This window comes from Lytechinus pictus, chromosome 9 (genome assembly GCF_037042905.1).
Source record: "Lytechinus pictus isolate F3 Inbred chromosome 9, Lp3.0, whole genome shotgun sequence".
Taxonomy (NCBI): domain Eukaryota; kingdom Metazoa; phylum Echinodermata; class Echinoidea; order Temnopleuroida; family Toxopneustidae; genus Lytechinus; species Lytechinus pictus.
The window spans coordinates 15,605,134-15,621,537 of NC_087253.1; the positions used below are offsets into that span (position 1 = coordinate 15,605,134).

At 36.8% G+C, this 16,404-nt stretch overlaps 1 protein-coding gene across 1 annotated transcript; it reads right to left on the reverse strand.

Moving 5' to 3' along the window:
• Positions 1–1,052: 1,052 nt before the first annotated feature.
• On the reverse strand, positions 1,053–1,826 carry LOC129267661 (uncharacterized protein K02A2.6-like). The gene has a single exon (XM_054905304.2). The coding sequence runs from the start codon at positions 1,824–1,826 to the stop codon at positions 1,053–1,055; it is 774 nt and encodes a 257-aa protein (XP_054761279.2).
• Between the last annotated feature and the right edge of the window lie 14,578 nt (positions 1,827–16,404).

A 16,404-nucleotide genomic window follows, 5' to 3' on the forward strand; every position in this document is an offset into this window, starting at 1 on the left:
CAAATGCAAAGAGTTGAAGAATCCAACGATGATTCCGAAACGAGCGTATCAGAAAGCAATGGACACGAATCGTCAATGACAGCTAACATGGAATAAATTGAAGACAACCTTGCTTATCGAGGATGGTTAGAGCAGGCCTTGACAGCCACCAAGGACTTGAGAGATGAAAAATATCAGAAATACATCTTGATCCAATACAAAGGACTCTGGTGGAGACTTTAGTGAACGTATGATACAGTGTTATTATACATGCCCGGCAGGTCAATCAACAGGCATGGTATCCATGTTGCGGGAGTTGTATGGAGTGCTTAGATATCAATACTGATATCGTAACATCCCCCTTCTTCTGAAAAGATTGAGAATTTCAAATTTCAATGATATTGTTTTCAAACAATACTCAGGGGCGGATCCAGCTTTTTATAAAGGGGGGGGGTTGGGGTGGTATGCGAGGGAGCGTAGCGACCGAGTCCAAGCGAGCGGAGCGAGCGAGGGGGGAGGGTGTGGGAGGGGGGTGTCCCCCCTCCCCCACAGTAGGGAAAATTTTTGAAAATCTGTGTGTGAAAATAAAATTACAAGTTTTAAAAAAAAGATAAGATTTAAAAAAATGGTCCCCGGATTTTTTTTTTTTGGGGGGGGGGTTGCAACCCCCCCTCTAGATCCGCTTCTGATACTTTTGGTAGTCTGCAAATTTTGGTAATTTGGCTTAGTTATGATATATCAGATAATAATATAGAAATTGTTTGGTTTGTGAGAATAATATCAATTTGTGATAAACTGTATGCATCTTCAATTTTACATAACTTCAAATCTTGTGCAAAACTGAAGATAATTCGGATAACCGGACTGATCCTGAAATCATTTTTTCCAAACAATAAGTTTTGGCTATCGTGTCTTTTTGATAATTTCGTAAACACTATCTTGACATACCAAAAATAATGTACAATAATTATACTTGCATATAATAAACTTTTAAACTACACTAATATCTTCAGTGTTGTTCTTCTTTCTTCTCTTTCTCTTCTTTGTTTGAGAGTTTAGAGTGTTCATAATGTTCAATTTTCAAACATGAATCTCTCTGGTTTGCGAATAGTGCGTCCAGATCTCGTAGTTTGTGAGTATGTCTGTTGAGATTGATTAGCGTTAGAGTTGGACATTGGTGTTCGTTGGACACTGTCTTCCTGTGGTTGAGTTTCTGTGGTGCGGTCTTCGTCGAACCTCACACGCTTCGGAGTTGGGTTGGTGGATGGAACTTCCCTCAAGTGAGATCTATTTCTCCTCAATATTCCTCCGTTCGGCGTTGAAACTTCGTAGGATCGAGGTTCTTCACAGACCTTGGATACCTTGGCTGGTATCCAAGTGTTGTCTCTTGGATGCAGAACCCTCACTGGCTGTCCTACATGCAGTGGTGGCAGATCAGAACTTGCATGTCGATCATGCACTTCCTTCATTTTTTCTTGCCTATTCAAGAGAAACTCGGTGGCAGCAGAATCTCTCGAAAGATAGTGACTTGGCAATGTGGTTCTAATGGGTCTTCCAAACAACATCTCTGCTGGTGATCTCAAGTTATTGTCCACTGGTGTTGCCCTCAGGTGCATCATGGCTAGTTGACTGTCTTGGCCAGTCTGAGAACACTTCGTCAACAGATTCTTGATTGTACGAACCATTCTCTCAGCTAATCCGTTGGATATTGGATAGTGCGGTGAAGAAGTGATGTGCTTGATATTCCACTTCTTGCACATGTCTTGGAATGGTTTCGCGACAAATTGTGGACCGTTGTCAGACACAATCTCTTCTGGTGGACCGAATAGACTGAAGATTCCCGTCATCTCTCTTGCTATAGCTGCACTGGATGTAGCGGGCACCCGTGGCTGGGTTAGTATGGTAGGTTATGAATCATGCGAATTTCGGTAATAAGACATGCAGTTTACTTCCCGATAGTAACTGGTTCCTTGATCCTTGTCATTTCGATGGCGACCGCTAGTTTCAGCTGCCACCGTGATCCAATACAAAGGACTCTGGTGGAGACTTTAGTGAACGTATGATACAGTTTTATTATACAGGCCAGGCAGGTCAATCAACAGGCATGGTATCCATGTTGCGGGAGGTGTATCAAGTGCTTAGATATCAATACTGATATCGTAACACATCTCAGAGGGAATGGAGAACAAGACGCTAAAGAAAAGGCTCACGTGAAACTTCTATGGGCCGTCAAACGCATCTTTTTAGATCTTTACTCCAAGTTCTTGCAGCAAAATGTGTACCTCGAAGAAGCTGAAATCAATCTTGAGATCGTTTCTGATCTCACGCACAGATTAGAAAATGGCATGGATTTTCGGAAAGCCGTAAAGAGAGTGTTAGCCAGGCATGGTTCACAATTCGAAGATTTATTCCAGTATCAAGATGAAGATGAAGATGATGATGACGAAGAAGAGACGGATGACGACGAGTAAGAGACGGATGATACAGGTGGACACCAGCACAACTGAAGATGTCACATCACCTTGACAACAAAATACTTCCAAGACAACATTGATAACGTAACCCTAATATTTTCATCGTGAATATCAATCTAGTTTCTGAATGGCATAACAAGATGATACCGATGTTCCTAATATTATTTTGAAAACATTGTCTGCAGAGTAACAACGTGATGATACGTGATAATGATGCTTTAAGGTATATTGCTGCAAACTGACGTTACTGATTTAAGAAAAAAAGAATCTGATACGTGTTTATGTAGTAGTAATGTTATTTTATTGGTGATTCGTAACGAAAGATTGGATACTATTTCCTTTAGTATGGCAGTAATGTCTTTAATGATGTATAATTATGGTTGTTCAATGAACGTTTATGGACAGTATGGAATCAAAGTCGGTACATTTCTTTGATAGAGCTTAAAAAATGATCGTACATACACAAGATTGTTTATAAACTTGATGTTATAACTTCTCGGTAAATCATTTTAACTCTAGCTAAAACGTCTATAGTCATGGATACTCGTGCGTTGTGTCGTAGTAAATAAAGTAAAATTAAGAAAGATTGGCGATTATACATTTTTGTAAGACTCTTGCCTTATTTCTTGTTTACGTGTTCGTATGACAGACGTAGTTGTGCTCGGTAGTGATGGAAATGATGCTGATGATTGAAATAACGGTGATAATGGTGACGATGCTGATATTTCTGATGTGAAAGATAATTGTAGTAATACTGATAATGCTGGTGATTGAAATAAAGGTGATAATATTGACGATGCTGATGTTCAAAATAACAACAGAGAGCGAAGTTGGGTCAGTCGGTTAAGCATCTGCCTGTCGAACCAAAGGTCGTGGGTTCGAGTCCACCCAAGGCGGATGACTGAAGCCTGCGTGGTGTACAAACGCCTCTCCCCTGTTCCATAGATGCAGGCTATGTTACAGTGGATAACACACCATCCCTCGGATAGGACGTTAAACGGAGACCCCGTGTAGAGGAGAGTCACCGCCTTTGTACGTTAAGAACCTACTGCACTATTCGTATAAGAGTAGGAGGAAACCCCGGTGGAGTGGTCCACCTGCATTCCCCAAATCAGTTATATCGGGAAGGGATTCAGAAGATTGAATTGAGAAATAATGCAAACAACAGAAGAAAAAATATAACGAATGTCTTATTCTGTTTTAAACGTGTGAACTACTTTTCGAGTCAAATCTGAGTTACCATTTGACGGCCTAGTTGGCCGTGCATGGGGTGATCGCTTCGTGAACCGCGAGGCACTTGACATATCTGCTGGTAGGCAGAGAAAGATTACTTTTCACTTTTTGAATAGAAAACTGTATAGAAATCATACGTCTTTTTTGTGCATCGTATCATATACGTGGCGATGACGATTACGCAATGGTGGTGCTATACCGATATGGTGCAATAACCGACGGGGTAATTCTCTGGGAAGACATCACGGTGGTTGCGTAGCTATGGCGTAACACCATTTCATGGTGACGTCATGCGAGGCACTTGACATATCTGCTGGTAGGCAAAGAAAGATAACTTTTCACTTTTTAAATAGGAAACTGTATATAAATCATATGTCTTTTTGTGCATCATGTCATATGCTAAAAGTACCCGTGCGGTGCAACGTCGCTGCATCGTGTGATAAGGACGGTCTTGGCCGAAAGTCATCAATACGTGGTGATGACGAACCCAATTACGCAACGATGGTGCAATACCGATATGGTGCAATAACCGATGGGGTAATTCCCTGTGATGACATCACGGTGGTTGCATAGCTATGGCGTAACACCATTTCATGGTGTAAATGACGTCATGACTGACCGGAAGTCTGGGTCAGGCCGTCCGGGTCAAATGTCATGTGTTCAAAGGTTATGGCTGACCGGGTCAAAGGTCGTGACTGACCGGGGTCCATGGTTGACCGGGTCAAAGGTCACCAAAATTAGTATGAGCTCTATCAGGTGCCCCCCAAAATTGGTATGAGCTCTATACTATAACTACTCATTTTAAAATTATGCTGCATTTCTCAAAACAGTCATATGCATATTTTGGATAGTATGCAAATGAAGAGACTGATGACGTCATCCACTTACTATTTCTTTGCATTTTATTATATGAAATATTCTAATTTCCTCCTCATTGTCAAGTGAAGCAACCATTAATTCCTCCCTGAACCAGTGGAATAGCATTGTTTGATACTATATGGTTTAGTTAAGTTGGTCTTTATTGTGAAATATGTAAAATAATAAGTATTGTAATGTTATGTGATGATAAGACATATCTCCCCGTAAGTATAATGTGTAAGTAAATTATGACAAGGGGCAAGGACAACTTTCCCATAGGCCATCTGTTTACCTTGGTGTAAATTTCAATTACAATGGAAACTTAAAAAAAGGAATCTCAAAACAAGTAAGCCAGGCAAAAAGAGCGATGTTTAGTGTGCTAAATAAGGTCAAGAGACTAAGTTTGCCAGTTGATATTGCTTGTGATTTATTTGATAAATTGGTAGTCCCGATCGTGGTATGGCAGCGAGGTAAGGGGATTTGAGAACTTGGTGCATATAGAGGTATTTTATAGAAAAAAATTACGTATTATTTTTTGAGAGTTCATAAATCTACAGCGAGTTGTATTGTTTATGGTGAAACTGGTCGCTATAAGCTGTCAAAACTGGTAGAAAGCAGGATGATAAGTTTCTGGTGTAGAATATTAACTGGGAAACAAACAAAATTATATTATATGTTGTATAAATAAGTTAACATTTTACATAATAATATAAATAAACCCTTTCATTCGAAATGACATCTAAATATGACCCAGGTAGTATACTGTTTTATGTTCTCATGAAAGAAAAATATAATTTGAAGTAAAACTTTTGAATAAAATGAACTACATTTCATGTATTGGAGTACATGGAAGTGTAGTCTTTGCCTTACATCACCATGACATCACATATGCAGCCAATTTGAAGTATCCATGTGATAGTGATTACCAATATTTAAAACTTTTAAAAATTCATAAATTTCTTGTTGTTTGTCCGATATTGTTCAAACTTCCACGTATTAACTTGTCTGATTATTTTTTTCCTCTATAGAAACAAGTCGCTTTATTTGTGTTAGATTCAACAAAACGGAGTGTCGAGTGAGTTTGAAAGCTAGGCTGTTAAACCTCTTCATTTTATGAAATTATTGAAATTCAAGCCTTATATCAAATAGCAAGAACTTTGTTATTTCTTGACCATTTTCTGTAATTGAGGTATCAAATTAAAAAGCAGATAATTGAACTTTTTAAAAATGTGGTTTTCTTTTTGAAACCCAGATACAGCCCGCCAAGTGACTTTTCGGTATCCCCTCTTCAAATTGTTTTTGCTCACTCATGCGTGAATGAGAAATAATCTATTTCAGATGAAAAAGGAGATTCTAAGCTTTACAATGGTAGGTCATTTGTCTATTGTATTTGTGATTAAGTTATGATAAATCTCGGTTTCGTTTTTTTGTGGGACGCACTGTATAGAACACTATTTTGTGGTTTATTGAATATCAAATACAAATTCACAATAACACTGAATAATGATTTAAAAAAGCATCCACAATAACTTATTAACCTACATAATTATTAGAAAATAATGATAGTAATAGACATAATTCATGTAGGGCCTATAAATAGCTAAATGGGCAATATAAAAATGACCATTAAAGGGGAATTCACTGACAAAAAGTTTATGGTAAAACTGGCAGAAAAAATGATAAAAAATCTTGCCGAAGGTTTGAGAAAAGTCCATCAAAGAATATGAAGTTTTTCGAATTTCAATTATTCGATTCATGATGTCATATGCGAGCAGTAGTCCTATTTACATATAGGCCCTAATCGTACGTATGCTAAAAAAATCAATGAAATGTCATTTTATCAGAAAGTTGAAAACAGTTTTTACTGTAACTTCGGTAGAGACAAATCATTTCACACCCTTTCTTAAAAAGAAACAGAAATAAGTTATCAAGAACCATTAAAAAAATGAAATTCATGCATCTTATATAGGGTAGCTGCTCGTTCGTGACGTCCCAAATCCAAAACTTTTCTAATAACTTTCATAGTCTTTATAAAATTTCCTAAAACCTTCACCAATTTTTTTTTTTTCATTTTCACACAATGATTGTAATTGTCTTACTATAATTTTATTATTAAAAGATAATTTTATTTACTTCTTCTTCTTTCTTCTTCCTCCTCTTCTTCTTCTTCCTCTTCTTCTTCTTCTTCTTCTATTTCTTCTTCTTTATTCTTCTTGTTCTACTTCTTCGTCTTCTTCTCGTTCTTCTGCATGCTTCTTCTTGTTCTACTTCTTGTTCTTATTTTTGTTCTTCTTCTTGTTCTTCTTGTTCTTGTTTTTCGTCTTCTCGTTCTTCATCTTGTTCTTCGTCTTGTTCGTCTTGTTGTTCTTCTACATGCTTCTTCTTCTACTTATTGTTCTTCGCCTTGTTCTTCTTGTTTTTGTTCTCCGTCTTCTCGTTCTTTGCCTTCTCCTTGTTGATCTTCTGCATGCTTCTTCTTGTTCTTCTACTTCTTTTGCTTCTTCTTCTTCTTCATCATCATCATCATCTTTTTCTTCTTCTTCATCAACTTTTCTTTAATGTAGGGCTTCTTCATTCAACCTTCGTCATTCTCATTTCCTCTTAATTTATTTTTCGCTTGTTCTTATTTTTTATTCCTTCCCCATCCCCTCTCATTTCTCATTTACATTCAAGAAAATGGATAGGCCTAATATAAGGCCCAGAGCGGACAACATGCAATGCAATATTAAATTTCTACAGTGTTCATGCTCAAAAAAGAAAAAGAAAAACACAAATAACATGAATAAACTGTACATAATTATGATGCAGTGTGGTATCCCCTCTTTATCAGTTTCAGTTTACGTTATTAATTTGTCCACGAGGGAGCTTTCAGAATCCGATGGCGGAATCATAACAAGATATAAATAATATTATTTTGTGACACCATTTATTTTTATTGCTGTTGCTGCAGTAAAAGAGATCGGTGTACGCCCCACCTCGTATATTTTAATTACATTCAACCTGCAGGGTATATATATAGGGCATGAAGGTATAATATCAATGTGGAGCGTTGTGGCCCAGTGGATTAGTCTCCGGACTTTGAAACAGAGGGTCGTGGGTTCGAATCCCAGCCATATGGCGTAATTTCCTTCGGCAAGAAATTTATCCACATTGTGCTGCACTCAACCCAGGTGAGGTGAATGGGTACCTGGCAGGAATTTATTCCTTGAAATGCGTGTGCGCTGTAATCTTAGTAATTACGGCTGCCAAGCTACAGCTGGGGTAATAATATCCAAGTCCTTTGGAAGCGCATAGAGACATTATTCATAATTGTGATATGCGCTATACAAGAACTGTGTATTATTATTATTATTATTATCAATTATACAAACATAGATGTTAAGCATTCTTAGTCATTTCAAGCAAATCAAAGATGTTGTTGTTTATTTTTTGACGGCGCTTTCATTAAAAAAAAGAAGAATATATATGCGAACCCCGACGTTATAATATAGGGAACCGTACCCATCCCCTCACGTATATAATGCGCATCCATCCTTATTGGTCAATATCATTTTATAGGAGGTACCATGGAAAATGCCTTTGCCCCGACAGACATCGCTGTTCCTACAATCACTTTCAAATTGTTTGAACTTACATTGGCTTCCCCTGTATCAACGAACTATTGTTTCATCACAAAATTAATACTTACTTTGTAGGGGACAATAATTTATTCTCATGTGTCTATTGCCCTCATCCCTATTTATAAAAAATGTTTTAAGTTTGGCATCGGAATCACGTTGTTTTCTGGTTTGGGGAAAGGTATTTTGTAAGACTATTTACAGTAACGAGCCAAAAATTTTGAGGGGGCTCAATCTGGCGTATCGCGTAAAATTCTTCAAAATGAAGTGAAGTGAAGTGAAGCGAGGGAGCAAAAATTTCGACACTTTAAAACAAAAATCAAAGTTTGTGATAGATTTTGACATAATATTCAGAAAATAATATATTTCACCCTTATCCCTTTCCTTTTCTGTCCCTTTCTCTCTTTTTTTTCTTGGTCGTCTGTACGCCAGTGCCTATATAGTTTGCGAAATTAAAAAAATAACTGATTGATGAACGAAACAAAATCTAGAAGTATTATGCTCTGTTGAATATTCACATCTCCGTCCATACACAATTTTCCAAAGTAAGGTTTCAAGGTGTAGGCTAAGTAAATTACACAGATGGTTTTGTTTTTAAAAGAGAGAATTTTAAGTCATGAGTCTAACAAAATGCTCCTCACCTTTTGTCACCCGAGGCATGGCTTAACTTTTCGTTAATAATGGCTGGGAAATCCCCCTTCATCTATTTTTTTTTTTTTGGGGGGGGAGCAGACTGGTCCCGCAAAAAGGAGAATAGATTTGACATCGTGGGAGATGTTTCTCGTAGTGATAACCATGAAAACGATATAAACACGATTAATGAATGAGATTTTAGAAGAATGAGTAATGTGTTTTAAAAGTGAGTAACATTTTCGGTCGACCTGACCATGAAGCGTATACATGGGCCATACTCATGGGCTTGCTGATGGCGGGTTGTTTCGGCATTTTTTTTTAGTTTTTAAGAGGTTTGGGTGAATCATTGTATTGTAATTTCGGCATCATAATTTTTTTTCAGAATTACGCCTGAATACATGAAGCACTTTTTATAAGTCATTGTAACCATGAACATGAAACGTATCTCAATAATCAGATATTGCGACCTCATTGCGACCTGAAGAGGGGAATTCTAAGGCTTGCTTGTAGGAACTTATTAAGGCCATGTATTTCACTAACTAAATGATGCGAGCGCTAAACGCGAGCTGAATTATTTTTATATTCAGACCAAAAAAATTTACATTTTTAAGGACTGTTTTTAGAGAGCAGACCAATCCACTAATGCGATTGTAAGAACGGACGGGAAATGCTTCATATATTCAGACCTTAAAAGTAGTCATGAACAAGAAGCACTTGTCACTACATAACAAAACTCGAAGTGCGAGGGGAATATCTTTGGTGTATATTGATTGAAAACGGGATGTTTTAGTACCATTTAATCCCCTTGAACAAGATTATTTATCGCATTAAACAGACAATGCGAGCACCAGGAGTGATGAGCAAAAAGGCCCTAAGCAAAATATGTTTCATAAAGTTATGGAAAAATATTTTTATGTAAATATGATCTAATATTATCATCATTACAATATAAGATAATATAAAATAATATAATATAATATAATATAATATAGTAGAGGCGCGATAGCTCAGTCGGTAAAGCGGGGGTTTCGGATTCCGGTGACCCGGGTTCGATTCCCAAGTGGTGCGCTAGTGCCCTTTGGTAAGGCATTTATCCTCATTACCAGGTCCCTCGGAGAGGACCTTAAGCCTTTGGTCTCCTGGTTGCTTGCTCACAGGCATTCGTGCTTTCTTAGCAGTCAGGTAAAAAACCTCGGTATGTTTGTATGCTAATAAACTATTTTTGCCAGCCGATGGGGGGGGGGGGTCTACAAATGTAGACCCACATCTGCGGTGTGTGGACCACAGCTGATTCAAGGAGTCTGAATAGCAGACTAGGTCTACTGTGGCTGGCTCGCTTCGCTCGCCCTTTCAGGCTGGTTTGCTTCGCTTCGCGCGCTGAGATCCCACCTCACGAGCCATCAGAGTCTGCATAGCGGACTAATGGGGGGGGGGGGTACATGCCCCCCGTAGTTACGCCACTGGCTTTATCTGGTCCATTTAGCACACTCATTCACCCATTTCTTTATTGTACAATTATCTATTATTATTATTATTATTTATTTGGCGTCATCTGTGCCTGGGAGGCGTAAAGCGAACTGAATCACTATGACCCGCAGGTCTCTCCTCCCGATATAACTGATTGGGGGGAGTGCGGGTGGACCACTACACCGGGGTTTCCCCCGAATAGTGCAGTGGGTTCTTAACGTGCAAAGGTGGTGACTCTCCTCTACACGGGGCCTCCATTTAACGTCCTATTCGAGGGACGGAGTGCTTTCCATTGTAACATAGCCTGCATCTATGAAACATGGGAGAGACTACACACAACGCACTGGCTTTAGTTATCCGCCTGATGGGGTGGACTCGAACCAACGATCTTTTGTTCGACGGGCAGACGCGTTACCGACTGAGCCAAGCCAACAACATCATTCTCATTTTTTAAAACTTTCGTCACGTCATTGACATCCTTGGGGACAATAATTTGATAAACGACCGACGTTTCATTTGGAAATGATGATAATTATGCAAACCCATCCTTGAGAGAATAAAGATATACAGATTGACACTAGAAATGTTAGAGTAGTGGCACTTAATGGCGTGGTTTTGACTTTTATAATCCCACAGCCCCGTCCACCGCTGCCACCACGATAGGCCGGTTTCACATACTGGTATTTGTGAAATAATTATAATTAGCGTGTAATCAGACGTGTATTTATTAGGTATGATTACCATAATTACGTCTTAAAAAATCTTCATTACTTCACCATTATTTTGAAAGACGTACTCAAGGTCACGAATATAGTCCTATCGTCGATTTTATGAATCAGTGCATGGGTTTGCAGCCCTCTCAAAAATTTACGTGATAACAGTCATGGCCTACATGTATATGTTTATGCTTTCTTTAAGCGATAAAAAGTGTATTTTGTGAGGAAATTTCAGACCGTCACTATATTTTCAACAAACAAAATCACCTCGGGGAAGAATGTCCCTTTTATAAAAGAAATTGTACACTGTATTTTACAACATTTTGTGCAACATTTCCGAATATTGAAATCAATGTCAGGACTGTTGTGCTGGTGGTTTACTGAGCAGTTCAGACGTGTTACATAGGCGGATCCAGGGGGGGGGGGGCGAGGGGCCCGGCCCCCCTCCTATTGGCGGAGCCAAAAAATGAAAAGAGGGGGAAAGAAAAAAAAAAAAAAAAAGAAGGGGAAAGAAAGGATGAAAAAGAAGAGAAGGGAGACGAGTGAATAAAATAAGGTCAGGGAAAGACTTGAAAAATGATAAAAAAATATATTTTATGGCACTTTATTAAATTTTCGCTCGCGCTTCGCGCTCGCATAGCCTGTTCGATGAGATACATATCTTACTCAATAGGCTGATATGTAGTTTAAAATGTCGAGTTTTGAGGTCAATATACAAAGCATATTTCAGCTTGGACATCGAGCTTTCATTATTTTGTTTGATTTACAAATTGATTTTTTAAGTGCTCTGTTTAATGTCCGTTTTATGGTGTAAATATATTTGCAGATTTTTGCGCTGTGCAACAAACTACTTAAAATCACTCTTTTATGACAGTTTATAAAAAAATTCTCTCGCGATTTGCGCTCTCATTATTGTTCAAATTAATTTATATAAATTCATAAATCCTATTCATGAATACAAATTAAAGTGCTTCAAAGTGCTTCAAATATATAAGTTTTCAGGCCTCAATGTCAACACATTTCACTCACTCATTACTGAGGCTTATTACATTAATAAATATGATAATAACATTTTCATGAATACCTAATTACTAAATTATTGTCCCATTTTCAGAAAGAAATATTGAAAAGTTTCATATCGCGCAGCTCCCGCTAATAGGGGGGGGGGGCGATTTTTTTTCACCCATATTTTCTCCGATCGGCCGCACAAAATTGATTTTTTGTTTGTTTCTTTGAAGTGGCGTAATTCAGAGTATAGTTATGACGTACAGATTGTTTTGGTCAGGCGTCCAAGGAAGACCAACACCTGTTTGATCGTAAAGAGTCTGGACCAGACCAATATAAAGGGGGTTCACTTCTGAACCAAATCAGATTGCAGAATAGAGATTACAGATTAGTTTTACAGAATAGAGATGTATACTATATCAGTTTGCAGAATTTATATTATCTTCATCTTCAGAGTATAGTCACCATCAGACTTTACTCATGTATTATTTATCATCATTATCAAGTAATCATCTTTAATTAATAAATGTAAATATGAACTGTACATCCTGTATCGATTCGTCTCATTTAAGTCTGGTTGAAAGCTTAAGTGCAATATCGATCCAACACAACACAACAGTACAATTCAAACACCATACGGTGCGCTGCGATGACAGATTACTGTGTGGTATAAATATGATCGTATTTTCGGGTGATACGTCGAGCAAAATCGGCTCTAATATAAAAACGGGCAGCTAATTCTAGTTTCAACTTAAAGGTCTAGTCCACCTCAGAAAAATGTTGATTTGAATCCATAGAGAAAAATCAGACAAGCGTAATGCTGAAAATTTCATCAAAATCGGATGTAAAATAAGAAAGTTATGACATTTTAAAATTTTTCACAAAATAGTTATGTGCACAATTTAGTCACATGCAAATGAGAGAATCGATGATGTCCCTCACTCACTATTTCTTTTTGTTTTTTATTGTTTGAATCATACAATATTTCAATTTTTACAGATTTGGCAATAAAGACCAACTTGACTGAACCATAAAATGTTAAACAATGGTAATTCAACATGTTCAGGGCGAAATAAAACTTTGTTTCACAGGACATGAGGAGAAAATTAGAATATTTCATATTTCATATAATAAAATACAAAAGAAATAGTGAGTGTGTGATGTCATCAGTTCCCTCATTTGCATACCGACCAGGATGTGAATATAACTATTTTGTGAAATTAAGCGAAACTTTAAAATGTCATAACTTTCTCATTTTACATCCGATTTTGATGAAATTTTCAGTGCTATGCTTGATGGATTTTTCTCTTTTTATTCAAATCCACTTTTGGTTGGGGTGGACTTGTCCTTTAAGACTCAGACATCTGGAAAAATGATTCTAATGTAAACGCAAAAGCATGGATTATCAGCCTATTTTGAGGAATAATCATCACCCGAAACGTGTCTCTTATCTACTTTAACCCTTTCACACGAAAAATGAATATATCAGTATTATGTGGGAGCCATTTAAGATTCATATGTGAAAAACCTCCTGTGAAATGACTTGTTTTTTAATAGGTTGTCATATACGCGGCAACTCGCAAAATGTAACATTTTACGATTTGGGGTATGAAATTAACAACCTCAATGCACATTCCGGAATGAAATATTTTACAAAAGAATTCTACAAAGTATTGTCTTTCAGCTGGGTATGATAACAAAAATGACTTTTGGCACAGTTTGATTTTGCCCCAGCCCACTGTGCGTCGTCCCAAAGTGCTACATACATGATATAAAAGCGGAATACTGCAACATTCCTTATAATCAGATCTCACGGTTTGTTTTTTTAAAGGTCAAGTTCAACCCAGAAAAATCATCATTCAAATCAATAGAGAAAAATCAAACAAGCATAACGCTGAATGTTTCATCAAAGAGTTAAAGATGACTATCATCATATTAGGTTGTAATGTGTATTCGTATATCTTTACATGGATATAAGCTGCTTTTTCGTATGCATTACGTTGTCATGTTTTATTTTTGCTGATTATTATTATTATTGTTAAAATCATTGATATATTTTTGTTTATGTTTTTTATTATATTGATTCAATAAAACACATGAAAAAAAATTGATGTAAAATAAAAAAGTTATGATGTTTTAAGGTTTCGCTTATTTTTCAGAAAGCTGTTATGTGCACAACATAGTTATGCAAATGACAGAGTCAAATGTCACCCACTCGCTTTTTTATTTTTTTTAATTGTTTGAATTATACAATATTTCATATTTTTACAGATTTTAGAATAATGACCAACATAACTGAACCACAAAATTAAAAAAAATAGTAATTTAATATGTTCAGGAAGGAATACATCTTTGTTTCAAATGACATCGCAGAGAAAATTAGAATATTTCATATTTCATATACTGAAATTCAAAAGAAATAGTGAGTGGTTGACGTCATCAGTCTCCCCATTTGTAAACCGACCAGGATGTGCATATAACTTTTTTGGGGGGAAATTAAGCGAAACTTGAAAATGTCATAGCTTCCTTATTTTACATCCGAAATTGATGAAACATTCAGTGTTATGCTTGTTGGAATTACATCCTTTTATTAAAGACAACTTTTTGTTGGGGTGGACTTGTCCTTTAATTTAGCGTTTTTTTTTCTTGCTTAGGGCCCGTTGATAATTGTAATACTTGCACAAGCTCAAGTTTCAAATAATTTTTTTTTATTCCATAACCAAGCATCAAAATTACGATCAAGTAAACTTAACAAATTTTTCACAAATGACCAAACAAAGAGTTACAATGAGAAAAGAACCTTTTTTAAACAAATAAACAAAATAGCAATTGAAATAAAACGAAACAAAGAAAAGCATTAAAAACCAGAAATATATGCTGTAAAATCCTGTAACGATTAGTTACGTGCCATTTTACGAGCCAAGATGTATAGAATAATCAGGTACAGATATAGAAAGCTAAATGCCAACGGTATAATAAGATCGTATCATTTTGTAGTATATGTGTGGAGAGGAGATTGGCAATCATGGTTATTGCATGTCAGATTGATTTTGCGGCCGAGATTTTAATAATCAACCTGAATAGCAATTCAGATATTCTAATTATTCAAATGACGAATATTTACCGTTTCAGTTTCGTTGGGCGCTAATTGGAACTCATTTGTTTTGCTACATCATTGTATTTAATGAAGTCTGGTATTACGTTTGTTATCTTATCAACCAAGTTGGTAGAGGTATTATTGAGGTTTATGCATCAGGTAATAAAGTAATACTTATCCACTACGCCAGGCAGAGCCTATATATTGAGGCAAGAATTTTGAAGAGGGCGGACATTGCGTATGGGACAACATATCTTGAAAAATACAACAACTGCGAGCTAGCGAAATGCTGAACTGTTTAACGCAAATATTTATAGATTTTACATTTATGTTCAGAAAAAAAAATCATATTTTATATCTTTCTTATTCCCTTAGTCCTAGCTTTTCTTCTTTTTCTTGAAAATGTTGGGGTTTCATGACCCTGAACCCCCATACCCTTTGTATGCCAGTGATGGTATCCCGATGTAAGATACATGTTAGCTTCTCGGAACTCGTCCTCCTCAAGTGTCGGATGGTTTTCACAAATTGTTATACATTTGTATCTAAATTATTCATAACAAATTGTCTATAAAACTGTGGTTCCATGTCATTTGCTCCGGCGACTATTGCACCGCTGCAAATTCCAAACATAAAGGGAACGGGCAACTTTAACCATTGATTTAACAATATAACCTATTCTAAACGTAACCCTAAATCTATAACATTCAAACCTATTGAACCCTAAACCATTTAGACGAAAGCCCGGTGCAATTATCGCTGGAGCAAATGTCGTGTCACCAAAACGATATTCTATGTTTTTTTTTTAAACTTAATTATGTTAATATTCATCTAACATATACCATTTAATGATAAACACATACGTCATACTGTCATACATACACACCCATACATACATACATATACATGTACACATACATACATGTGCAACGATTTTCGTTTTGCAGCGCGTCCCAACAAAATGTCCCTCTGACATAGGGAATTGAATTTAATTCTAAAATGTGGTATATTCTCAGATTAATGTTCGTGGGTAGAAAGCTCATTTCATAATCTAACTTCTATGGAAATTTAATTGGTCGCGCTTCAGCGGTTTTGAATACACACTCTGCTATGTAACAGTGGTGCAGACCATTCAAAGTTTGCAGCACTGATTGATGCATTTCTGCATTGTCTGTGGCATGTTAACTCCCATTTTACCTCCAGGATCTGAGCAGGGACATTTCCCTTATCATATCCAGGCTCATCAAATCATAAGCTCTGGCCTGTTTAGAAGCACAAGAAGCATAAAAAATAAATTTCTTTGATGATTGATAAGGGGAATCAGTGTA

What these genes read in the sequence shown, in the direction of transcription:
- LOC129267661 (XM_054905304.2), bottom strand. Translation starts at nt 1,826, where the DNA reads ATGACGGGAATCTTCAGTCTATTCGGTCCACCAGAAGAGATTGTGTCT.